The sequence below is a fragment of the Macaca nemestrina genome, chromosome 18 (assembly GCF_043159975.1).
Source record: "Macaca nemestrina isolate mMacNem1 chromosome 18, mMacNem.hap1, whole genome shotgun sequence".
NCBI classification, from domain to species: Eukaryota; Metazoa; Chordata; class Mammalia; order Primates; family Cercopithecidae; genus Macaca; species Macaca nemestrina.
The window spans coordinates 1378272-1395828 of record NC_092142.1 but is presented as its reverse complement, the minus strand read 5'-3'; the positions used below and the strand labels follow the sequence as shown (position 1 = coordinate 1395828).

At 63.9% G+C, this 17557-nt stretch overlaps 2 protein-coding genes and 1 long non-coding RNA gene across 5 annotated transcripts; 2 read left to right on the top strand and 1 right to left on the bottom strand.

Annotated features, from left to right (window-relative positions):
* Window positions 1-4675: 4675 nt before the first annotated feature.
* On the bottom strand, window positions 4676-9878 carry LOC105485878 (SRY-box transcription factor 8). 2 transcript variants are annotated; one of them, XR_989813.2, is made up of 4 exons: window positions 9297-9845; window positions 7700-7932; window positions 5687-6956; window positions 4676-5549 (listed from the first exon to the last, which is right to left on the bottom strand). XR_989813.2 is itself a non-coding variant. In XM_011748453.2 (3 exons), exons 1-3 carry the CDS (start codon window positions 9716-9718, stop codon window positions 6271-6273), a joined length of 1341 nt encoding a protein of 446 aa, XP_011746755.2. In that variant the 5' UTR covers window positions 9719-9878; the 3' UTR covers window positions 4676-6270. The 2 variants fall into 2 exon arrangements, 1 of the variants encoding a protein (XP_011746755.2); XM_011748453.2 differs by having other exon boundaries at window positions 4676-6956; window positions 9297-9878.
* A 164-nt stretch (window positions 9879-10042) lies between these two features.
* On the top strand, window positions 10043-16123 carry LOC139359794 (uncharacterized). Its single transcript, XR_011616227.1, has 2 exons — window positions 10043-10430; window positions 12338-16123. It is a non-coding gene; the product is annotated as an uncharacterized lncRNA (long non-coding RNA).
* On the top strand, window positions 10460-16123 carry LOC105485879 (skin secretory protein xP2-like). 2 transcript variants are annotated; one of them, XM_071083834.1, is made up of 2 exons: window positions 10460-15370; window positions 15847-16123. In XM_071083834.1, exon 1 carries the CDS (start codon window positions 10614-10616, stop codon window positions 11361-11363), a length of 750 nt encoding a protein of 249 aa, XP_070939935.1. In that variant the 5' UTR covers window positions 10460-10613; the 3' UTR covers window positions 11364-15370; window positions 15847-16123. The 2 variants fall into 2 exon arrangements, with proteins under 2 accessions (XP_070939935.1, XP_070939936.1); XM_071083835.1 differs by having other exon boundaries at window positions 15830-16123.
* Window positions 16124-17557: the final 1434 nt, after the last annotated feature.

Sequence of the window (17557 nt, the reverse complement as noted above, 5' to 3'; positions counted from 1 at the left end):
CCTTCTTCCCGATGACGTCTGAGTCACCATGGTGGCAGCAGCTGACGCTGGCCCAGCCTGGCTCCGGGGAGGGCTTCTCCAGATCCTCTGAGACTCCCCTCCCCTCTCCTCGCCTCTTCTCCCTCTCTTCCCCACACCCCTGCTGCCTGCAGTGTGCAGAGCTCCCCCACCACACCCCACCTCCATGTCTGCTCCCACGCTGGGAAGTCAGGTCCAAAGGACAGAACCACCTGCCCAAGTCCCCTCCACGTCTGAACACGCACTGCCGTGTCTGGACCCAGAAATTCATACTCGGATTTTGTCCGGCATTCCCACCCCCTGCCCTGCTCGGAGAGGCAGGACCACAGGTCTGCCGGCCACAACAGCAGCGCCACAGGGCCCGGCACAGAGGCCTGCTGGTCGTGCATACAAAGCACCCAGCGGCCATTATCATTCCGGAGCCGGCCAGAGCCTCCCGGCTGCATCTCATCGGTCATTCAGCAGCCCGTAATGACTTGTCAGTTCCTTGCCCTGCCATTTTCTGTCTAATTAATTCTTTTATTGTGCACCGGATAAAGAAAGACAAAGGCCTCACCGGCAATAATGATTCATTAAAATGCAGCGCCTTCGCCCGTGCTCCTGGCCCAGCACCAACCCGGCTGCCCCGCCCCACTGTGGGCACAGCCGCCCGCGCCCCTTAACCCTTTGTGGAGTCTCCTGGGCTGGGTGCCCGGCCTTTGCCAGGGCCCTGGGGGAGCAGGGATTATGCAGCTGCCAGCTGCCCTGGGGAGAAGCCGGGCCTGGGCCCGTCTGGGCGCTGCCAAGGAAGGGTCCCGGGCGTCTATGCTTGTCCGTGGCAGACCTCAGTGGGCCTGGACCTGGGAATCCCGGACGATCCCCTGGCTGGAGCAAGTCCCTCAGTCCTGGCCCTGGGCCCATGGGGAAGGCGGGGGCCGGGGAGGGTGGGGAGGAGCGTCTGCCACACACAGGACCCAGGGTCCTGGGACAAGTCAGCTTGAGATTTGACCAACAAGAGGGGTAGGACCAGCGTGCTGGCCACAGCCACACCAAGCCCAGCTCAGTTAATCCCTGGGGCAGCTCAGCAGAGCTCTCATCGCCTCGGGGTCACGGGGGAAACTGAGGCACAGGTCAACTGGCAAGCAGCCCATCCTGCCTTCCCGTGGGGTGGCTGTGTGGATGCCCCGGACACAGCAGGAGGCAGCAGGAGGGGCGCCCACTGGGTCTGAGTCCCGGGGCTGTGAGGCTGGGGAGGAGGCCGGCACTTCCTTCGCCAGTTTCACTTTGATTTTCTTGCTGCCAAACCCACCTTATTTTGCCGATAAGCAAAAGGGTCATCACGTGGCCCGAGGTGGTCATAATACCACCAAGAGCACGACGGCCCGTCAGGCACCTGGGGGCACTGCTGGGGGAAGGCCCTGGTCTCACCAACAGCACGACGGCCCGTCAGGCACCTGGGGGCACTGCTGGGGGAAGGCCCTGGTCTCACCAAGCTCCCCAGAGCTCCAGGGTCATTCCCATCGTGCCGGTGAGGAAGCCCAGGCCCCGGAGGAGGCCATCTGCCCCAGAGCCGGAGAGCAGCAGCAGAAGACACAGGGCTTGGCCCCACACTGCTCTGCTCCAGGACGGCCCACCCCTCTCCCCGGAGGGCTCCTGCCACCCTGGGAGCTCCACAGCTCCCACAGCCCGTCCTGGAGACACAGTCGATGCTTCCTCTAGAACACAGGGGACACCAGAATGAGAGGGGACGCCGGGGACGTTAGATGACGTCTCTGAACGCCAGATGGGAGGTGGAGGGACAGCCAGCTCCTCCTTCCCTTCCCTCCCCTCCCCTCCCCCAGCTCTTGGAAATATTGGGGTTCCCAGGTGGTAGGCCCGGGTGGGTCCCTGCAGCTCCCAGGCAGCCGAGGGCCAGTGAGTAATCAGGAGGCCATAGCCCCCTTGTCTGCAGTGGCCTCAGGACTGGGCCGGCAGAGCCAGGCTGTGGGGAGCAGGGGTGGGGCCTCTGGTCCCAGGAGAGAGAAGCACGTGTCGTCGCTGGCAGGGCCTGGGCCGCAGGCGATCTGAGCCTCTGGCTTCCGTCACCTGTCTGAAGCCCCTGCAGTCCTGCAGGAAAGGTCCAGGCTGAGGCTTGGGTGCAGCCCTGGGTCCTGCAGGAAGGGCCCGGCTGAAGCTTGGGGGCAGCGCTGAGCTGCATTTCTTTTCCTCAGGGGTGCTTCTTTGCCTGAGTCGCTGGGCGGCCACCCATCTCCATCTGGGGTCTACACTGCCCCTGAGGGATTCAAACCAAGTGCTGGCTTCGCTGCCTGAGACTGGGTCCTGACTGGCGCAGCTCTGCTGTGAGCCCGGTGGAATGTGCCCAGCGGCCGTCCACACAGGTGACCAGGGCTTGTCTGGAGTCTGGTGGTCATGACGTCACCACCAGGAGCACGACCCTCAAGCCTCCAGCCGCAGCACCAGCAGGTCCAGAGCAGCTAGAGATGGGGTCAAGAAAGGTCCTCTGTCCTGGGCTGGGGAGGCAAGACTGGGGTCCAGACAGCAGGCCAGGACCCCAGGTCCACGACACCCAGCATTCCATGGTCCTGACTGTGGCCCAACGGCACAGCATACCGAGCAGGCCCCTGAATCTCACTGCCCAGGAGAGGTGGGCAAGTGGGACCTCAGGCCCCTCCCAGGCAGCTGCTGGGAGGACACAGGCCCTCTTGGGAGGGAACAGCCACACAGCTGTGACTCACACCCACACCGATAACCTGGTCCTAAGGCCGCTTCTGTCCCAGGAAGACCAGAGGGGCTTTTCCAGTCTCTTAGAATCCAGGGCGGATCACCAACGCCATTTCCCCTTTCGGGGCTGAACAGGGCCTTCTGTTCAGCTGAGATCAGAGGCAAGGCTCTCTGGAGGGTGAGGACATGGAACACGAGGAACTGTCCTGGCTGGCCTGCCCTGGGACGCAGCACTCTTGGGAGGACCGGGCGCAGGGAAGCTTGGGCTTGGGATGGTGCCAGCTTGGAAACAACGTTGTCAGCCTGGCGTTCTTGGAGGACTCGTCTCCAGCAAAAGCCCCACCAGCCAGAGACCAGGGCAGAGCGGCCCGACCCCCGGGGCACCCACTCTGGCCGCCTCTTCCCTGCAGCACGGGGGGAGGGGGACCAGCATCTGGAGACTCCCAGGGCCAGCGTCCAGTGCCGAAGGCGGAAGCCATAAGCCCTGCCAGACGGGGACCCACGGAGAGGAGGGATGGGAGGGGCAGGGACAAAGGGCGGGGCTGTGCAGGGGGAGGAGGTGTCGTGCGCCCCTCAGCTGGGCAGGGTGTGGACGCGCCAGGACAGGGTAGCACTCCCTGACCTTCACGAAACTCAAGATACTGGAAACCCACAGGAACACACCCGGGACCCAGGACAAGGACGTGAGGTTTTCCTCCCCCAGGGCACACACCAGTGAGACGCAGGGCCTGGGCCCCCAGGAGTTAACTTGCAGCAGCCCTGCCAAGTTCACACAAAACTGGCAGGGCCTCCCAGCCCCTGGGAACCTGGCAAGCCCCAAAGCGCGTCCCAGGGCAGCCCAGGGGCAGAGCTGGCTTTGCCGGCTAGCCGGACGCTGGGTTCTCCCCAGGTGGTGTGTCAATGTGTGAGCTTTGAGGGACATGTGGGCCTGGACAGCCCTTGGCTGGACACAGGATGGGCTGGGCCGGTTCTGCGGAGGCCATGGGTGTCTGTGAACCTGGCTCTCCGCACCGCTCTCCCAGCCTCCTCCTCGCCTGCGGGGCTTGGCACACCCCACCCCCCAGGCACCGTCATAAATCCGGACAGCCCCTCCCCCGCTGCTCTTGGCAGGTCCTGGAATGGGATCCCCACTGTGGGGTGAGGGGCAGAGCGGCCAGGCGGGCGAGGAACCGGGTTGGGCGGCCCCCTACCCAGGCCACTCTGTTAAAATCGTAGATGCAGCTGCCTCTCGAATCCGGGTTCCTGTGAGCAGTGCATCCTCGAATTTGGGTTCCTGTGACCGAGATGCCTTGAGAAGCCGGGTCTCTGCACTCCGGGGGCAGCCCCCAGCCCTGAGACGCCCCCACACCAGCCTCGGGTGCCCGGGAGGCCTGGCAAAGGGACCGGCTGCCCCTCACTGGCTGTCACTCCCACAGCCATTTTCTCCCTAGAAACTTTCCTCCAACCAGACAGCTCTGCCAGCTCCTGCAGGGGCTGCTTTCATCCGCTCCCAGCCTGGCTCCCTGCCAAGGCCCGAAAGATGCCGTCGGCTTCCCGGCGTTGCACAGCCACCCAGAAACCAGCTCTGGGATTCGCCTGGGAGGAAAAACACAGCCCCGAATCGGGCCCATCTGGACCCGTTTTGCCTACCAAGGAGGCCCTCCAGGAAAGAAGACGAGGAGTTCACTTCCCAGAGGCCGCGACGGGATCCGCGAAGGACACAGGTGTTTCCATTCCGACTGAAGCCTGTTGACGCTTTGTGGCACGACGGGCTGCCCCTGCCGCTCGGGGTCCGGGTGGGCTTGCGGCTGCCCTCCTTGCCGCCCGGCGTGGAGGGCACTGGGGTGAGGCCAGCAGCCGTGTGAACGGGTGGCGCAGCCGTGTGAACGGGTGGCATGGCCTGATCCTGCCTCTGCTGGACACCTTTGCCCCGGGAGCCCCAGGCTCACACAAAGCGACACACAAAATGCAGCCCACGTCCATAAAAAGCACTTTGTTTAATTTTATCAAATCGATCTGTACAAAAGTTAGCGTTGGTCAGAAAGAAGCGAAGGCAGCAGGCGAGTGAGGGTGCGTCCTCCGAACGCGGTGCCGAGGGAGACGCTACATAAAACAGGTCTGTGGCGGCTCCCTGCCCCCACTCCCAGAGAAATAGAAGCAGAGACATTATTTTTTTTTTTTCTACAAAAAGGTAGGAAAAGTAGAAAAAGTAAAAAGAAGCAACTTCTCGGGTGTATTTAAATTTACAAAGTTTAAAGGCACAAGTTTGCGTGAAGTAGGCGCTATCGTATGCTCTGTGCTCGGCACACGGGGAGCAGTGCAGGTAAATCAGATATTATTCGTCTAGAACTAAGGCCCTAACGACGTTTAGTGGAGAAGGTTTAGTTTCACAGCTTGGTACGTGGCATTGGTGCCTGCGAGCCAAGATCACTTCTGAAGCTACCACTTCCCAGGAATTCCTGTGTCCTGTGTCCTAGCACGTGGCACAGTCGTGGGCAGGGACCCAGGAATTCCTGTGTCCTATGTGTCCTACCACGTGGCATAGTCATGGGCAGGGACAGAGTCCTGCTTCTTAAACCCCAAACTGATACTGGGTGCTGGGCACCCCAACCTGATCAGAGATGCCACAAGGCAAGTCCCTTCTCCTCCCTCGAGTTTTCAGCTGCCAAGCTGGAGGCATGAGGGGCCCCGTCCTCCCAGGGACCTTGGGACCTCCGGGCCTTCCAGGGCGGCCTCCCAGAAGCTGAGCAATGTGATGCCGGCCAACAGCTGCAACGCCACCTCCTGCCTGCCCTCCAGGGAAGCCTCCCAGCTTCTGTTTTCTCTTAAATTCTACTCTTTGCCCAAATTACCTAATTAATTAAAGATAAAATAATACAGAACATAAATACATCTTTAACAGCTTTCAAAAGAAACACATTTAAGCTTCAAAAATAAAAATTATCAAAAACATAAAAATAAAAGAGAGACGTGTTAATCCCAGCCAGACCTTGCGTGGGCGCACTCTGCCAGCAAGGAGACGCCTCAGATCTGACAGGCGGGTCCCGGAGATGCTGGAGCAGACGCGTCCCAGAGGGTCTGCAGACGGACACCCTGGATCCCCGACAGCCCGTGCAGCCGTCGTCGAGGGAATGAGGCCATGCGTGCAGGGGTTCTCAGCACCGAGGCCAGCCTGGACCTCAGAGCGCCCTGCAAGGCCCCTGCCACCCCCTCCTTTGGTCCTTGGGCTGCGCTGCCGTTTCTCCTCTACCGAGATGCAAACTGAAGGTGCTGTTGCCGCCAGTCCTCACAGAAGAGGCACCAAACGGCAGCCCTTCTTTGTGAAATCATCCCGCCACCTCAAAAAGAAAGAGAGAAGGGAGAGAGAGCTCGTCCGTTGGCGGAGGTGTGGCCATCTGGAGGCTGAGGGCCACGGGAGGCAAGCACATTTCCCTGCAGACTTCAGCAGGCACTTGACGGAGCTCAGCCACCGCGGCCCGCCTGCCCTGGCCACGCGCACTGGGAGGCCGTCCCTGCCAGGCCGGGACAAGGCTGCCCCCCAACGCCAGCGAGTCCCTCCCTGCAGCCGGGCCCTCAGGGCCTGGTCAGGGTGGTGTACACCGGCTGGTCCCAGTGACTGGTGGGGCTGTGGGAGGGCGGCAGGGCCAGGCTGTTGAGCAGGGGCGAGGCATAGGGCCGGCGTGGCGAGTGGAAGCAGGGGTACTGGTAGAGGCCGGGCGCGTAGCCAGGGTAGGCTCCGTAGTAGCTGGAGGCCTGCAGGTCGCCGTAGTCGCCCTGTGCGCCGGTGAAGGGGCCGGCGGGGGCGGCCGGGGCAGCGCTGGCCTGGCCGCTGCAGGAACCGTAGTCGGGCGAGCCTCGGGGCTGGTCGCCGTAGTGGCCGGGACTCGGCTGCTCTGTCTTGATGTGCGGCCGCGGAGGACCTGTCTCGGTGGGCGACGCGGAGGCTGATGGGGCACTCTTGTGGGCCCACACGGGGGACGCCCCGGCGTGGAAGTAGGCGCCCCCGTAGGCCTGGCCGGGCTCGGGTGGGGCGGGGCCGCCCAGGGGCAGGTACTGGTCGAACTCGTGGACGTCGAAGGCGTCCATGGTGCCCATGACCTCGCTGCTGAGCTCGGAGATGTCCACGTTGCTGAAGTCGATGTTCTGGCGCCCGCTGTCCGCCGGCCGGCGTCCCTCCAGCTTCAGCTCCGGCTTGGCGCCCGCCTGCTGCAACTCCGTCTTGGGGGTGGTGGGTGGGGTGGGCGGCCCGTGGGTCTGCCCTGGGGACAGGAGAGCAGGCTTCAGGGATGAATGCCCCTTCTGTGGGGCGGGTGGGGCCGGCCAGGCTGGAAGGGGAGGGACACCCGTGCTAACTGCCAGGGGGGATCAACGGCTTTTTGTTTCTTTACATTTCCCAGAAATTCCAGCAAAGTCAGACCTAGACCTCACTCCTCGGCCGAGAAAATTCCATGAAGCGCTGTGCTATGGGAAGACCTGAGGCCCCTCCCAGAGACCAAGGTGGGGGGAAGAAGCCGACAGGCCCAGCCTGGCCAGAGCTGGCGTTTACAGGGCGCTGGGGGACCACACAGACCCTGTTCCTCCCCGGGCCAGCCAAGCACTCTGAGGCTGGCGGGCGTCAGCCAGACTGACCGAGGCCCCGGCAGGACTCCACCCTGTCAGTCTGGCCCTGAAGCCGGGGCTGCTGAGCGCCGTGTGGGCAGCGGCTCGGTGTGGGAAGACGAGCCCACATTCGACTGAGTCCTGCTGCAAAACACCACGTCCCGGGGTCCCTGCCAAGCGAAGCTGTCAGCCCCTCAGCACTCGAGGCGGCTAAGCAGGTCCCTTGCGCACCAAAAACAGAGGTGGCCGGGGCCTTGGGAGGTTTTTCAGGGGACCCGGGGAAGGCCTGGTTCTCTCGAGGGCGCCTGCCCCCCTCCACCATCATGCACCCATCTCAGCCAGAAACCCCATGGTTGCCTCCCCCACCAGGGACCCTCAGATATGCCGGGGGTCTGGAGCCCACCTGTGTGGTCACCGTGGTGGTGCGCGTCTCCAAGCCCCGATTCGGCCTTGTACACGGCACCGCCGCCAGGGTGGGGTCCCAGCTCGGCGCCGGAGTCCGAGTCGCTCTGGCCGGCCTTCGTGCTCTTCCTGCGCCGTGGCTGGTACTTGTAGTCGGGGTGGTCCTTCTTGTGCTGCACGCGAAGCCGCTCTGCCTCCTCCACGAAGGGCCGCTTCTCGCTCTCGCTCAGCAAGCTGCAGCACAGGGCAGAGGCAGGGATGGCCAGGGCGCCCACTGTGCCCTCGGCATGGGCACACACCACGGGGGGACCGGCAGCAGAGACCACGGCCGGGAGGCTCTGACCACGGAAACCCGCCTGCCGCAGGCTCCGGGGCCTCCCGTGGCACCAGGGAGCAAGCCCCTCTGGGAGAACCGGCTGGCGGGAGCCCGAGGCGCCTGTTTGGGGAGGTTGGTATGCTTATGACAGCCAAAGAACAAGGCCCACACCTCCCATCCTTCCTCCTTCTACTTCCCCCTATTCCGGGCCGGCTGTTCCCTCCCTCTGGGGCTTTCTAAGGGAGGCGGGGGAGGCGGGCAGGACCCAGCCGGCGGTGGACAAAAGCGAGGCTTCCCGGGAACAGTGCCGGCCTCCAGCGGGCAGCTGGGCTGCTGTCCCTCCATTCGCAGACACCCAGAAGCCCTGGCAGGGCCCAGGCGCCCGTCCTCACTGAGCCTCAGGACACATTCCCTGGGACTCTTTCGAGGCTCACCTCCAACCGCCTGTGCGGCAGGACTTGGGGGAGCAGGGGTCTGCAGTCTACAGCGCCCCATGGCTGCGCCCTAGATACAGACAGAAGGCAGGAGGTGCAGATACGCAAGCTCCAAGCTCCCATCTTCCAAGTGAGGAGCAGGATACAGGAACCAGAGCCCCAAACCAAGAGAACCATTTTAAGCTCAACACTTGGTGAGGGCTGCCTGTCCTGAGCAACAAGTTCTTCACACTGCAGTCCTAATTTCTGGAAAACTGACCGGCTCCACCACGCCAAGGCGTGCACAGGCCGCATCCCATCATCTCCACTCCTGCCCTCCTTGCGTCGGACAGAGAGTGGCCAGGAGAGGGAAAGGCTGCAGGGAGGGTACTCGCAGGCAAACCTGATGCCCACCCACACGCCTGCCCCACTCCCTCCCCATGGGTGGTCCAGGAGCCAGAGGAGCTGAGCCCTTTCTAAGGCGGGCGCACCTCCAGAGAGCCGCATGCAGCTTGCACTCGTGCCGGGGGACCTCCCGGGGCTGGGGCCACTGGCAGCAGCTGGAGGGTACCTCGGGGTGCCAGCCATGGCCCTCCTCAGGGTGTTCCCCGACAGGAGAACTGGCTCCAGAGCGCACCCGCCACGAGGGTGGATGCCCCAGGCGCTGCCCTCCGCGGACCCCGACTCCCATACCTGGCGCTGGACCCCGGCTGGCCAGAGGGTGTTTTTCCACGGGGATCCGCCCTGACACCCGCCCCGGGTGCAGAGCACGGAGCCTGCGTGTGGCCGCCACTTCCAGCCCCCGCTCACAGTCCGAGACCAGGGGCCGCCAGGGTCCCGAACCCCGCCCCCAGGGCGCAGGTACTCACCGCCACAGCTTGCCCAGCGTCTTGCTGAGCTCCGCATTGTGCAGGTGCGGGTACTGGTCGGCCAGCTTGCGGCGCGCCGCCTGCGCCCACACCATGAAAGCGTTCATGGGCCGCTTCACGTGCGGCTTGGCTTTGAGCGCGCCGCCACCGCCGCCGCGCACCGGCATGGGCACCAGGCTCCAGTCGTAGCCCTTGAGCACCTGCGACACGGCGTCGCGGATGCAGGCCGGGAAGCGCTCGTCCGCCGCCTCCGCCGCGTCGCCCCGGGCACCCCCCACCGCGCCCCCCGCGCGGCCCAGGCCCTCGGAGCCGGCGGGAGAAGGTGGTGCGTCCGAGTCCGAGTCCTCCACGTGCGACATGGAGCTGGCGGTGCCGGACGGGCTGCAGGGCGGCTGGGAGCGGGCTTCGCTCATGTCCAGCATCGGGGCCGCGCGCGGAGGGGCGCGCACCGGAGACGCGCACCGGGGCCGGCGCCCGGGGCTGCCCTGCGGCCGCTCCGGGACCCGAGGTCGCCGCGCGGTAGCCCCGACCCTCGCCCCTGCTGCCGCCGCCGCCGCCGCTGCCGCCGAGGCTCGGTTCCCGCTCCGGGACCCGCAACAAGTTTCTTTAAGCGGCGGCCCCGCGGCCCCGCCCCGCGCCCGGCTGCCCATTGGCGGAGCGCGCCCCGATCCCCCGGAGGCGGAGCCCGGCCGCCCCCGCCCCCCACCCATAAAGAAAGCTCCGCCGCTCTCGCCGCGCCCCCGCCCGCCCCGCCCGGCGCCGCACCACGTGGGCCCGACGCCCCACGCCTGGAGCTCCCCTCTCCGGAGCCCCGGGAAGGGAAGCAGGGCAGGGAGGCCTGGGGGGGGGGGTCTCCGGCGCTCCCTCTCCTCTGCGGGCGCCGCGCGGCTCCTAGGAGTCCGCCCCCTGTCCCGAGGCTCAGCTAGGAAGCGGGTCATCGGGCCCCTCCCCCGACACACACCCACACACACACTCACACACACTCACACACACTCAGCCCGTCTCGCACCCGAGGTCTCGCCCGCAGACCGGTGGCGCGGGGTCAGCTGCTGCCTGCGGTCCAGGACAGGGTTGGTTCCGCCGCGCAACGCCCAGGCCCAGCTCGTCCAGAGTCTGCGGGCAGCGCACGTCCAGGTAACGCGCGCCGAGGGGCCGCGGCTCGGAGCTGGGAGACCCCGGGACGCCCTCCCCATACGGGTGCGAGCGTGGAGAGCGCGGGCGGGGGCGCGGTCCCGGGGGCCGGGCCGTTGGAGGGGCGGGAGTGCTGGGCGGGGCCTGCGCTGAACCCGGCGCTGAGTCCCTGGGGCCGCCGGGCGGATGGCGTGGCCGGACGCGGGAGCCCCGGGCCTTCCGGGCGTGACCCAGGGCTCGGGGGCGGGGAGGCCTCTCCGGCGGGGCGGCCCTGGGTGGTCCGGCAGAGGCGGAGGCCGCTCCGAGCCTCTGAGCCCTGGGCGCCTGCGGAGGCGGGAGAGGGCGGGGTGTGCTGCCCTGGTGGGGGCCGCGGGGTCGCAGAGGGGACATTGCCCTCCGAGGCGAGCGCCCAGCCGCGCCTCCGGGTCCCCGCCCAAGGCCGCCCCCGCTAGTGGCCTCGGCCCGGCCGTCCCCGAGGGTGGTTCGGATCCTTTCGACCAGCGCGCTGGAGATGACGGGGCTGCGCCATTTCGGGTCAGGCAGCCAACGCGGAACACGCGCGTCTCCGAGCTTGCGGCCCGCGAAACTCGGGTGACCGACTGCGCCGGTGCCCCTAAAGCGCCCACGCCCGGGCCGGTGGCCGCCGCAGCCCCTGAGCCACGCGGTCTCCCCGGCCCGGCCGGCAGAAGGAGCTGGTCCGTTACCAGAAAAGTCCAGATGCGAAGTCGGGGGTCGTGCTGCCGCTTCCTGCCCGCGCACCGCACCCACCTGGGGCCGCCACCGACCGCGCAGGACTCGCCTCCTACCCCGACTCTGGCCTGGCCGAGAGCTGGTGCTCCCCGGTCCGCAGACCCCGGGGCCGCTGTTGCTTTGCATTGGGAACAACCCGAGCCAGGCCCGGAGCTGAGGGGGCCAGGCCTTTGGAGGAAGCGTTGACCTCCGGGCTGAAGAGCAAGGGCCGTGCCACCTGCAGGGAGGGGGGTCTCATCTCTGCAGCCCCCCTTGGCCAGGTCAGAGGAAGCAGCTTTGGGGAGGCGGACTGCGCGCTGGGAGGCTCCACGCATCGTAGGTGGGAAGCTGGCTGCCAGCCTGGCCTGCCCACTCTTCTCCGCCCCACCGTCTCGCTTGGCTCTGGCACCTGCCTGGGAAGACCCACACGTCCGTCTGCGGTGCACCTTCCCTCTGGAGGCCCTGCCCTCCGCTCGGGGTCGCGCATCCTTCCCTGGCCCTCAGAGAATCGCCTGGGGCGCTCACGGAACTCATCTGTTAGGCCTGGGATGCAGGCAGGCAGAAGTGGGGTTTAAGTGGAGGCAGTGAGGGTGGGAGGCCCAGCCCAAACTGTGCCACCTTCCACCCCCTGCCCCTGGGAAAGCAGACACCATCCACTCGGGCTCGCAGTGCTATCCGGGTGAGGACCTCCCTGGAGAGCTCGTCTTTGCCAAAGAAAAGCAAAGTTGCATTAGGTCTGCGAGCAGGCAGGGTGGCCTGTTCCCGGCTCCCCACCCACCACCGAGGCTTCAAGTCCCTGGGACAGAGGTGGGGGACTCCAGCGCCCCTGGAGGAAGGGAGACTGAGGTGGGGGGGCGTCCAGGGCCTGATTCGGGGGCACGGTGGTCTGTGCAACCGAGCCCCTGCCCTGGGTTGCACCAGCACCTGCTCCTTTCCCCAGGTTGTAGTGACCACCAGGGGAGGTGCCAGGTGTGCAGGCTGCCACGGGAGGGGTGGGGAGGTGGGGAGTCGCTGCGGTGGGAGGGGGGGACCTAGGCCAGCCAGCTGAGGATGTGTTGCTGCACTCCCGGCAGTAAATGCGGGTGAGGGTCCCCATACAGGGTGGCGCCCAGAAGCCTCCCTTCCAGAATCGTCTCTGGTCCACCTTGAAGTCCCCAGGAAAATGCTCTTGTCCTCCGCAGGTGTGAGCCACTAGGCCTGACTGGACACCAGGACGGGGCTTTCAGAGAGGGAGGTGTCAAGTGGTTTGAGTGTCGCCAGGTATTAAGTAAGCACTTGCTGTGTACCAGGCACTTTCCCACGCAGGACAGAGCCGGACCACCCTCACAGCCCCTGTCCCGCAGACGCTGGCCTTGTGGAGGGAGGCGGGCAGCAGGTAGCCCCAAAAGCACCTCTCAGAGGTGGGGACCTCAGGAAGGATGGTCTGGTAAAGCATCTTTGGTGTCATTTAAGCCGAGCCCTGAAGCTTCTGGCCTGCAGGGAGACGCCAGCATGTTCCCTGGGGAAGCTAGAACAGTGTCTGATGATAAGAGAGGGACCCGGGGTGGAGGGGCAGCCATCGGAGCCACCTCTGACCCCACCTGATGGGCCCATGTCCTCATCCGGGGGGACCTGCACCCCCTCCTCCCCTGTCTCCCATCCCTGCCCCAGCCCTTCAGCTGGGGCTGGCTCTGCCGTTTCCGCATGGCCCCGCCCACCCTGACCTCACCACCTGCTAGTGGGCCTTGCAGTTTCAACGGGAGGACCTGACGGGGGAACCTGGACCAGGGCTGTCCCCTGGCCATGAGTGCCGGGCATGGAGAGCTGGTGTAGACGACATTTGTAGCTCCACATGCCCTGGCCAGGGTGCCAAGGGCAGCTGCAGAGAAGAATGTGGGTGGGCAGGCTCTACTGCCCACGAGATGGGGCAGGGACGGCCCGGGGGACACTTCCAGACGAGAGATGATCCCACCCCATCCGTGGCTCCTAGGAATGGCGACCTCCGAGGCGCATGTGTTCATGTGTATGTGTGTTTGGTGTATGTGTGAGGTTATACGTGTGTGGTGTGTGTGTGGGATATATGTATGGGTGCGTGTATAGTGTGTGTGGTGCATGTACAGTATGTGTGGTGTGGTGTGTGCTGTGTGGTGTGCATGTGTATGATGTGTGTGGTGTATATGATATGTGTGTGTGGGGTGTGCGTATGGTGTGTATATGGTGTATGCTGTGTGTGTGGTGTGCATGTATATGATGTGTATATGATGTGTGTATGGAGTGTGTGGTGTATGTGATGTGTATGTGTGTGATATGTGTGGTGTATGTGTGAAGGGTGTGTGTGTATGGTGTGTGGTATGTGGTGTGTGTGTGGTGTGTGTGTATGATGTGTGTGGTGTGTGTGTGCAGGGTGTGTGTGTATGGTGTGTGGTGTGTGTGCAGGGTGTGTGTGTATGGTATGTGGTATGTGTGTCATGTGTATGTACGGTGTGTGGTGTGTATGGTGTGTGTGGTGTGTGTGGTGTGTGTGTATGATGTGTGTGGTGTGTATGTGCAGGGTGTGTGTGTATGGTGTGTGGTGTGTGTGTGCAGGGTGTGTGTATGGTATGTGGTGTGTGGTGTGTATGTATGGTGTGTGGTGTGTGTATATGGTGTGTGTGGTGTGTATGTGTGGTGTGTGTATATGGTGTGTGTGGTGTGTGTGTATGGTGTGTGGTGTGTGTGGTGTGCACATGTATGATTTGTGTATGGGGTGCGTCTGGTGTATGTGATGTGTGTGGTGTATGTGTGCAGGGTGTGTGTTGTGTGTGTGCATGTGTATGATGTATGTGGTGTGTGTGTGGTGTGCATGTGTATGATTTGTGTGGTGTATGTGTGCAGGGTACATGTGTGTGGTGTGTGGTGTGTGTGATGTGTATGATGTGTGTGTGTGTGGTGTGTGTGTGTTGGGCCCAAGGCCTGAGGAGGAAGCAGGGCTGCCGAGGAAAATGCCACCCTGGAGAGGCCCCTATCCCTCCCTGCCTGTCCTCCCTGTCCCCCTCCATCCCTCCCTGTCCATCCTCCCCTGTCCCCCACCATCCACCTCCCAACCGTCCCTCCTCCTACGGCGGGCGGCCCGTCTTTTGTGCTGCCTGTGAGAAGCACAGGGAGGGCTGGGCGGGCGTGAACCCGCTGGCAGCCAGTGTGTGCACAGCCCTGGCCCGGGCCTCCCAGCCCCTGCATCCCGAGCACCCGTGGGGCAGTTGGCAGCGTCCTGGCACAGCCTGGGAGATTAATTGGTGCTTTTAATGACGGCTGGTCTGGCGAGACTACAGTGACTACAGGCTGGGCCGGCACAGGCTGTGAACAGAGGCTGGAAAGGCCCCACCCCCGGATGGGTCTCCAGCGGAGAGGAGGGGTTCGCAGGACCCCTCTCAAGACCCCCTTCGGGAGTCAGCTTCCTGGCTGCGCACACTTGGAGCTCTGGGCTGGGTTGCAGCTCCCTGTGCTTCACTGTCTCGGGTGCTGACAGTGCCAGCTGGGACACGAGTTCCGGTTTGGGTCAAGGCTGGCCTGTTGGCCGGGGTGGCGTCTGCCTGAGAACTGGCCTTGTCTGTGCCTTAAGCTTCCCGGCGCTCACAGGGCAGTGGAAAACCACTCAGTGAGCCTTTCTCGGCACCCTGTAGGAGCAGTGCTTTCTGGGCCCTCTGCAGCCAGAGCTGGCCCCGCTGCAGCTCACTTCTGCCTGCAGCCCAGACATCCTCCTGGTCCTCCTGATGCCCCCGGCCTCCACGGAGGACGAGCGTCTCCAGCCCAGCCCTCCCCATCTCCATCTTCCGCCCCCCTGACACACTGGGAGCCTCCTGATCCGTGAACCCGTGCTGGCGGGGGTAGCTACTGACTGCTGAGGACCCCTGCCCGGGCTGTTCTCACGTGGAAAGGATTCGGGGAGCGAGCGATGCTTAGCTCAAAGCATGGAGACCAGCGCTGCCCTCTCCCCAGTGACAGGTGCACGCTCAGATCACGGATGTGTCGGGAACAGCTGTGACTCCTGCTGCTCAGCGTCTGTCACTCCAGGCTGGGAGCGGGTCCCCAAGCTTCCGGCTGGGCCCATCCGTCTCCCCTCTCAGTGGTGGGTGGGGGGAGCGCCAACAGCACGCATTTGCTCTCCGCACTTCTCATCTGACAGTGGGCAGAGGGTCCTTCTCCAGCCCTAAAACATCCCCAGGCAGCGCCCTGGGGCTCCAAGCAGCCAGGGAGAGGTGAGTACCAAGGACCTCCCCACGGGCGTCATCTCCTGCCGAGGGAGGCCAAGCCTAGGGGCGGTGTCTGTGACGTGGAGTCAACACTTTCACTGGTGGCAGTAAATGCTGTCCCTAACCCTGCAGTGTAGATGTGGGTTTCTGTGCCCTGTACAGGAGGGCGCTATCTGACACCAGACACCCACACTACAGATCGCAGCCCCATTCCTGGTCCTTATGCCACTGAACCCCAGACCCCAGCCTCATTCTAGGCCCTCATCCCCTAGATCCAGGGACCCCAGCCCCATTTCAGCCCTTGGGCCCTTGTAGGATGCTAGGCCCTGGCTCCCCTGGGCCCCAGCCCCCAGTCCATCCCAGGCCCAGGCACCAGGGGGGCTGAGGTCCTCTGAGAAGGGACACGGGGCCCGGCGGGGCTCTCTCAGCCCATCAGCAGGAGAGGACTGACTCCAGAAAAATCAGCCTTTGTGCCCACTTAGGCTGCCAAGACCTGTGTCCGTCCTTCCACACTCAACCTTCAGATTTCATGAGGCTCCTTGCCCGGAATGTCCACGTTTGAAACCTCCCAACACCGAGGCCCATTTCAAATATAACCGGGAGGGAAAATGGTGCTTGAAATAAGCATGCCGCAAAGGAAAACCCGCTTTCTCAAAATGGGCTCTGGCTGCTCAGGTCCTGACCTCCCCGGCCAGGATGGAACGTTCCAGAGACCCATTAATGCCAAAGGCAAATTAAAACACACCCTGTAAAAATGTCTGCTGTCTCCCAAGTATTCATTTTTCTGAATGTGTTTCCTCCGCGGTCTCGGTTCAGATGAGAGCCTTCAGCAAAGCTCTGCTCTAGAGGCTCAAAGAAAGGACAGAGGGCACAGGCCCAGCTCTGCCTTTGCCCTGCCTTTCTTGTGGCCTGGGCTTGGGTGGCACCACCGGGTGACACACAACGCTGGGCTCCGACACTGTTTGTTACGCAGCATTACTGTGGCCGTTGGTGACCGCTACACTGACTGACAACTGCACTGTGGGTAGAGCTCAGCCCGCAGGGCTCTAGTTTGTGGTCTCTGGGCCAGGCAACTTCCAAGGCTTCTTCCAGCGCAGAATATGATTCCTAGAGGAAAAAAAAAAATAATACACATTCGTTTCCTCACACAGGGTCCTGCAACCAGAGAACATCACCACGTTGGGTGCTGTGCTTTCTGCTCTGCCTAGAAACCATGGCTTGCCAGCTTGCAGGGTCACATGGAGCCGCGTCTCCTTCTGGGATGCAGGGGTGGGAGCACTCGTGGCCTGTAGCTGAGGATGCAGGGAGAGGACAGGGTGAGCCAAGCAGAACAGCCGTCTGTGAGTCATGGTCCCAGGACAACCAGCAAATGGTACGACACCTGCTCTCTCAGCCCCCACCCGCACCTGCCAGCCTCACGTGGGGGAGTTTGGCCGCTGGACAGTCACGGCAGGATCTGCTCAAACCGACCACCCTTCCAGAAGGCGGCGACAGACGTTAGCATCGATGGGTCCTGGGCTCCCCTTCCATACACAGACTCCAGGACATGAAAAATTGGGGTAAATGAAGGGTGCACGATTAGCTTCGGGCCCACGCTGGGTTCCTGTGGGTGCCAGAGACAGCTGCAGCCGCATGCCAGGGACAATGGCCCCGATGCGGCAGGAGCTGCCAGGCTGGGGTGCTGGGGGACAGCTGGACGAGGTGCCGACAGGGGCTCATTCCTCCCTGAAGCGGGCCCGCAGCTGCTGGGAGCGTGGCCAGCCATGGGCTTGTGTGTGCCTGGGTCCCAGGGGCCGTGCTGGCGCAGGCTGGGATGGTGGGGACAGGGTCCCACCCAGGGCAGGCTTGTCGGTGGGTCTCTGGGGAGACAGCCCAGTCTTCAGCCTGCGTGCTCTTGGGGAGTCCCTCCCTCCCTCCCTCCCCACTCTCCTCTTCTTCTCAGCCTCTTCTCCCCCAGCACCGGGCAGCCCTGGGGTGGCCGAGCCTCATCTCCACTCCCTCAGGCCTCTTCTGGGTCAGCCTGGCTTTTTTCTTAGTTTTTGCTTGACAGGTCAAACTCAGGACGCCCTCCTCCTCCTCCCGCCTCAGGTTGGTGTGAGGTGCTCAGGGCAGAGCCCGGGTTCCTGTGGCCGCCGGGCGCTGAGCTGCAGGGTGGAAGGACCCCACCTGGCCGATTTCCTGGCCGCTGCAACT

Excerpts from the sequence above, each read along its gene's own strand:
- LOC105485878 (XM_011748453.2), bottom strand. The coding sequence starts at position 9,718 with ATGCTGGACATGAGCGAAGCCCGCTCCCAGCCGCCCTGCAGCCCGTCC. Across the intron at positions 7,933-9,296 it reads ACGCTGGGCAAGCTGTGGCG|CTTGCTGAGCGAGAGCGAGA; the intron begins GTGAGTACCTGC and ends CCTGTGCTGCAG. Across the intron at positions 6,957-7,699 it reads CCACCACGGTGACCACACAG|GGCAGACCCACGGGCCGCCC; the intron begins GTGGGCTCCAGA and ends TCCTGTCCCCAG.
- LOC105485879 (XM_071083834.1), top strand. The coding sequence starts at position 10,614 with ATGGCGTGGCCGGACGCGGGAGCCCCGGGCCTTCCGGGCGTGACCCAG.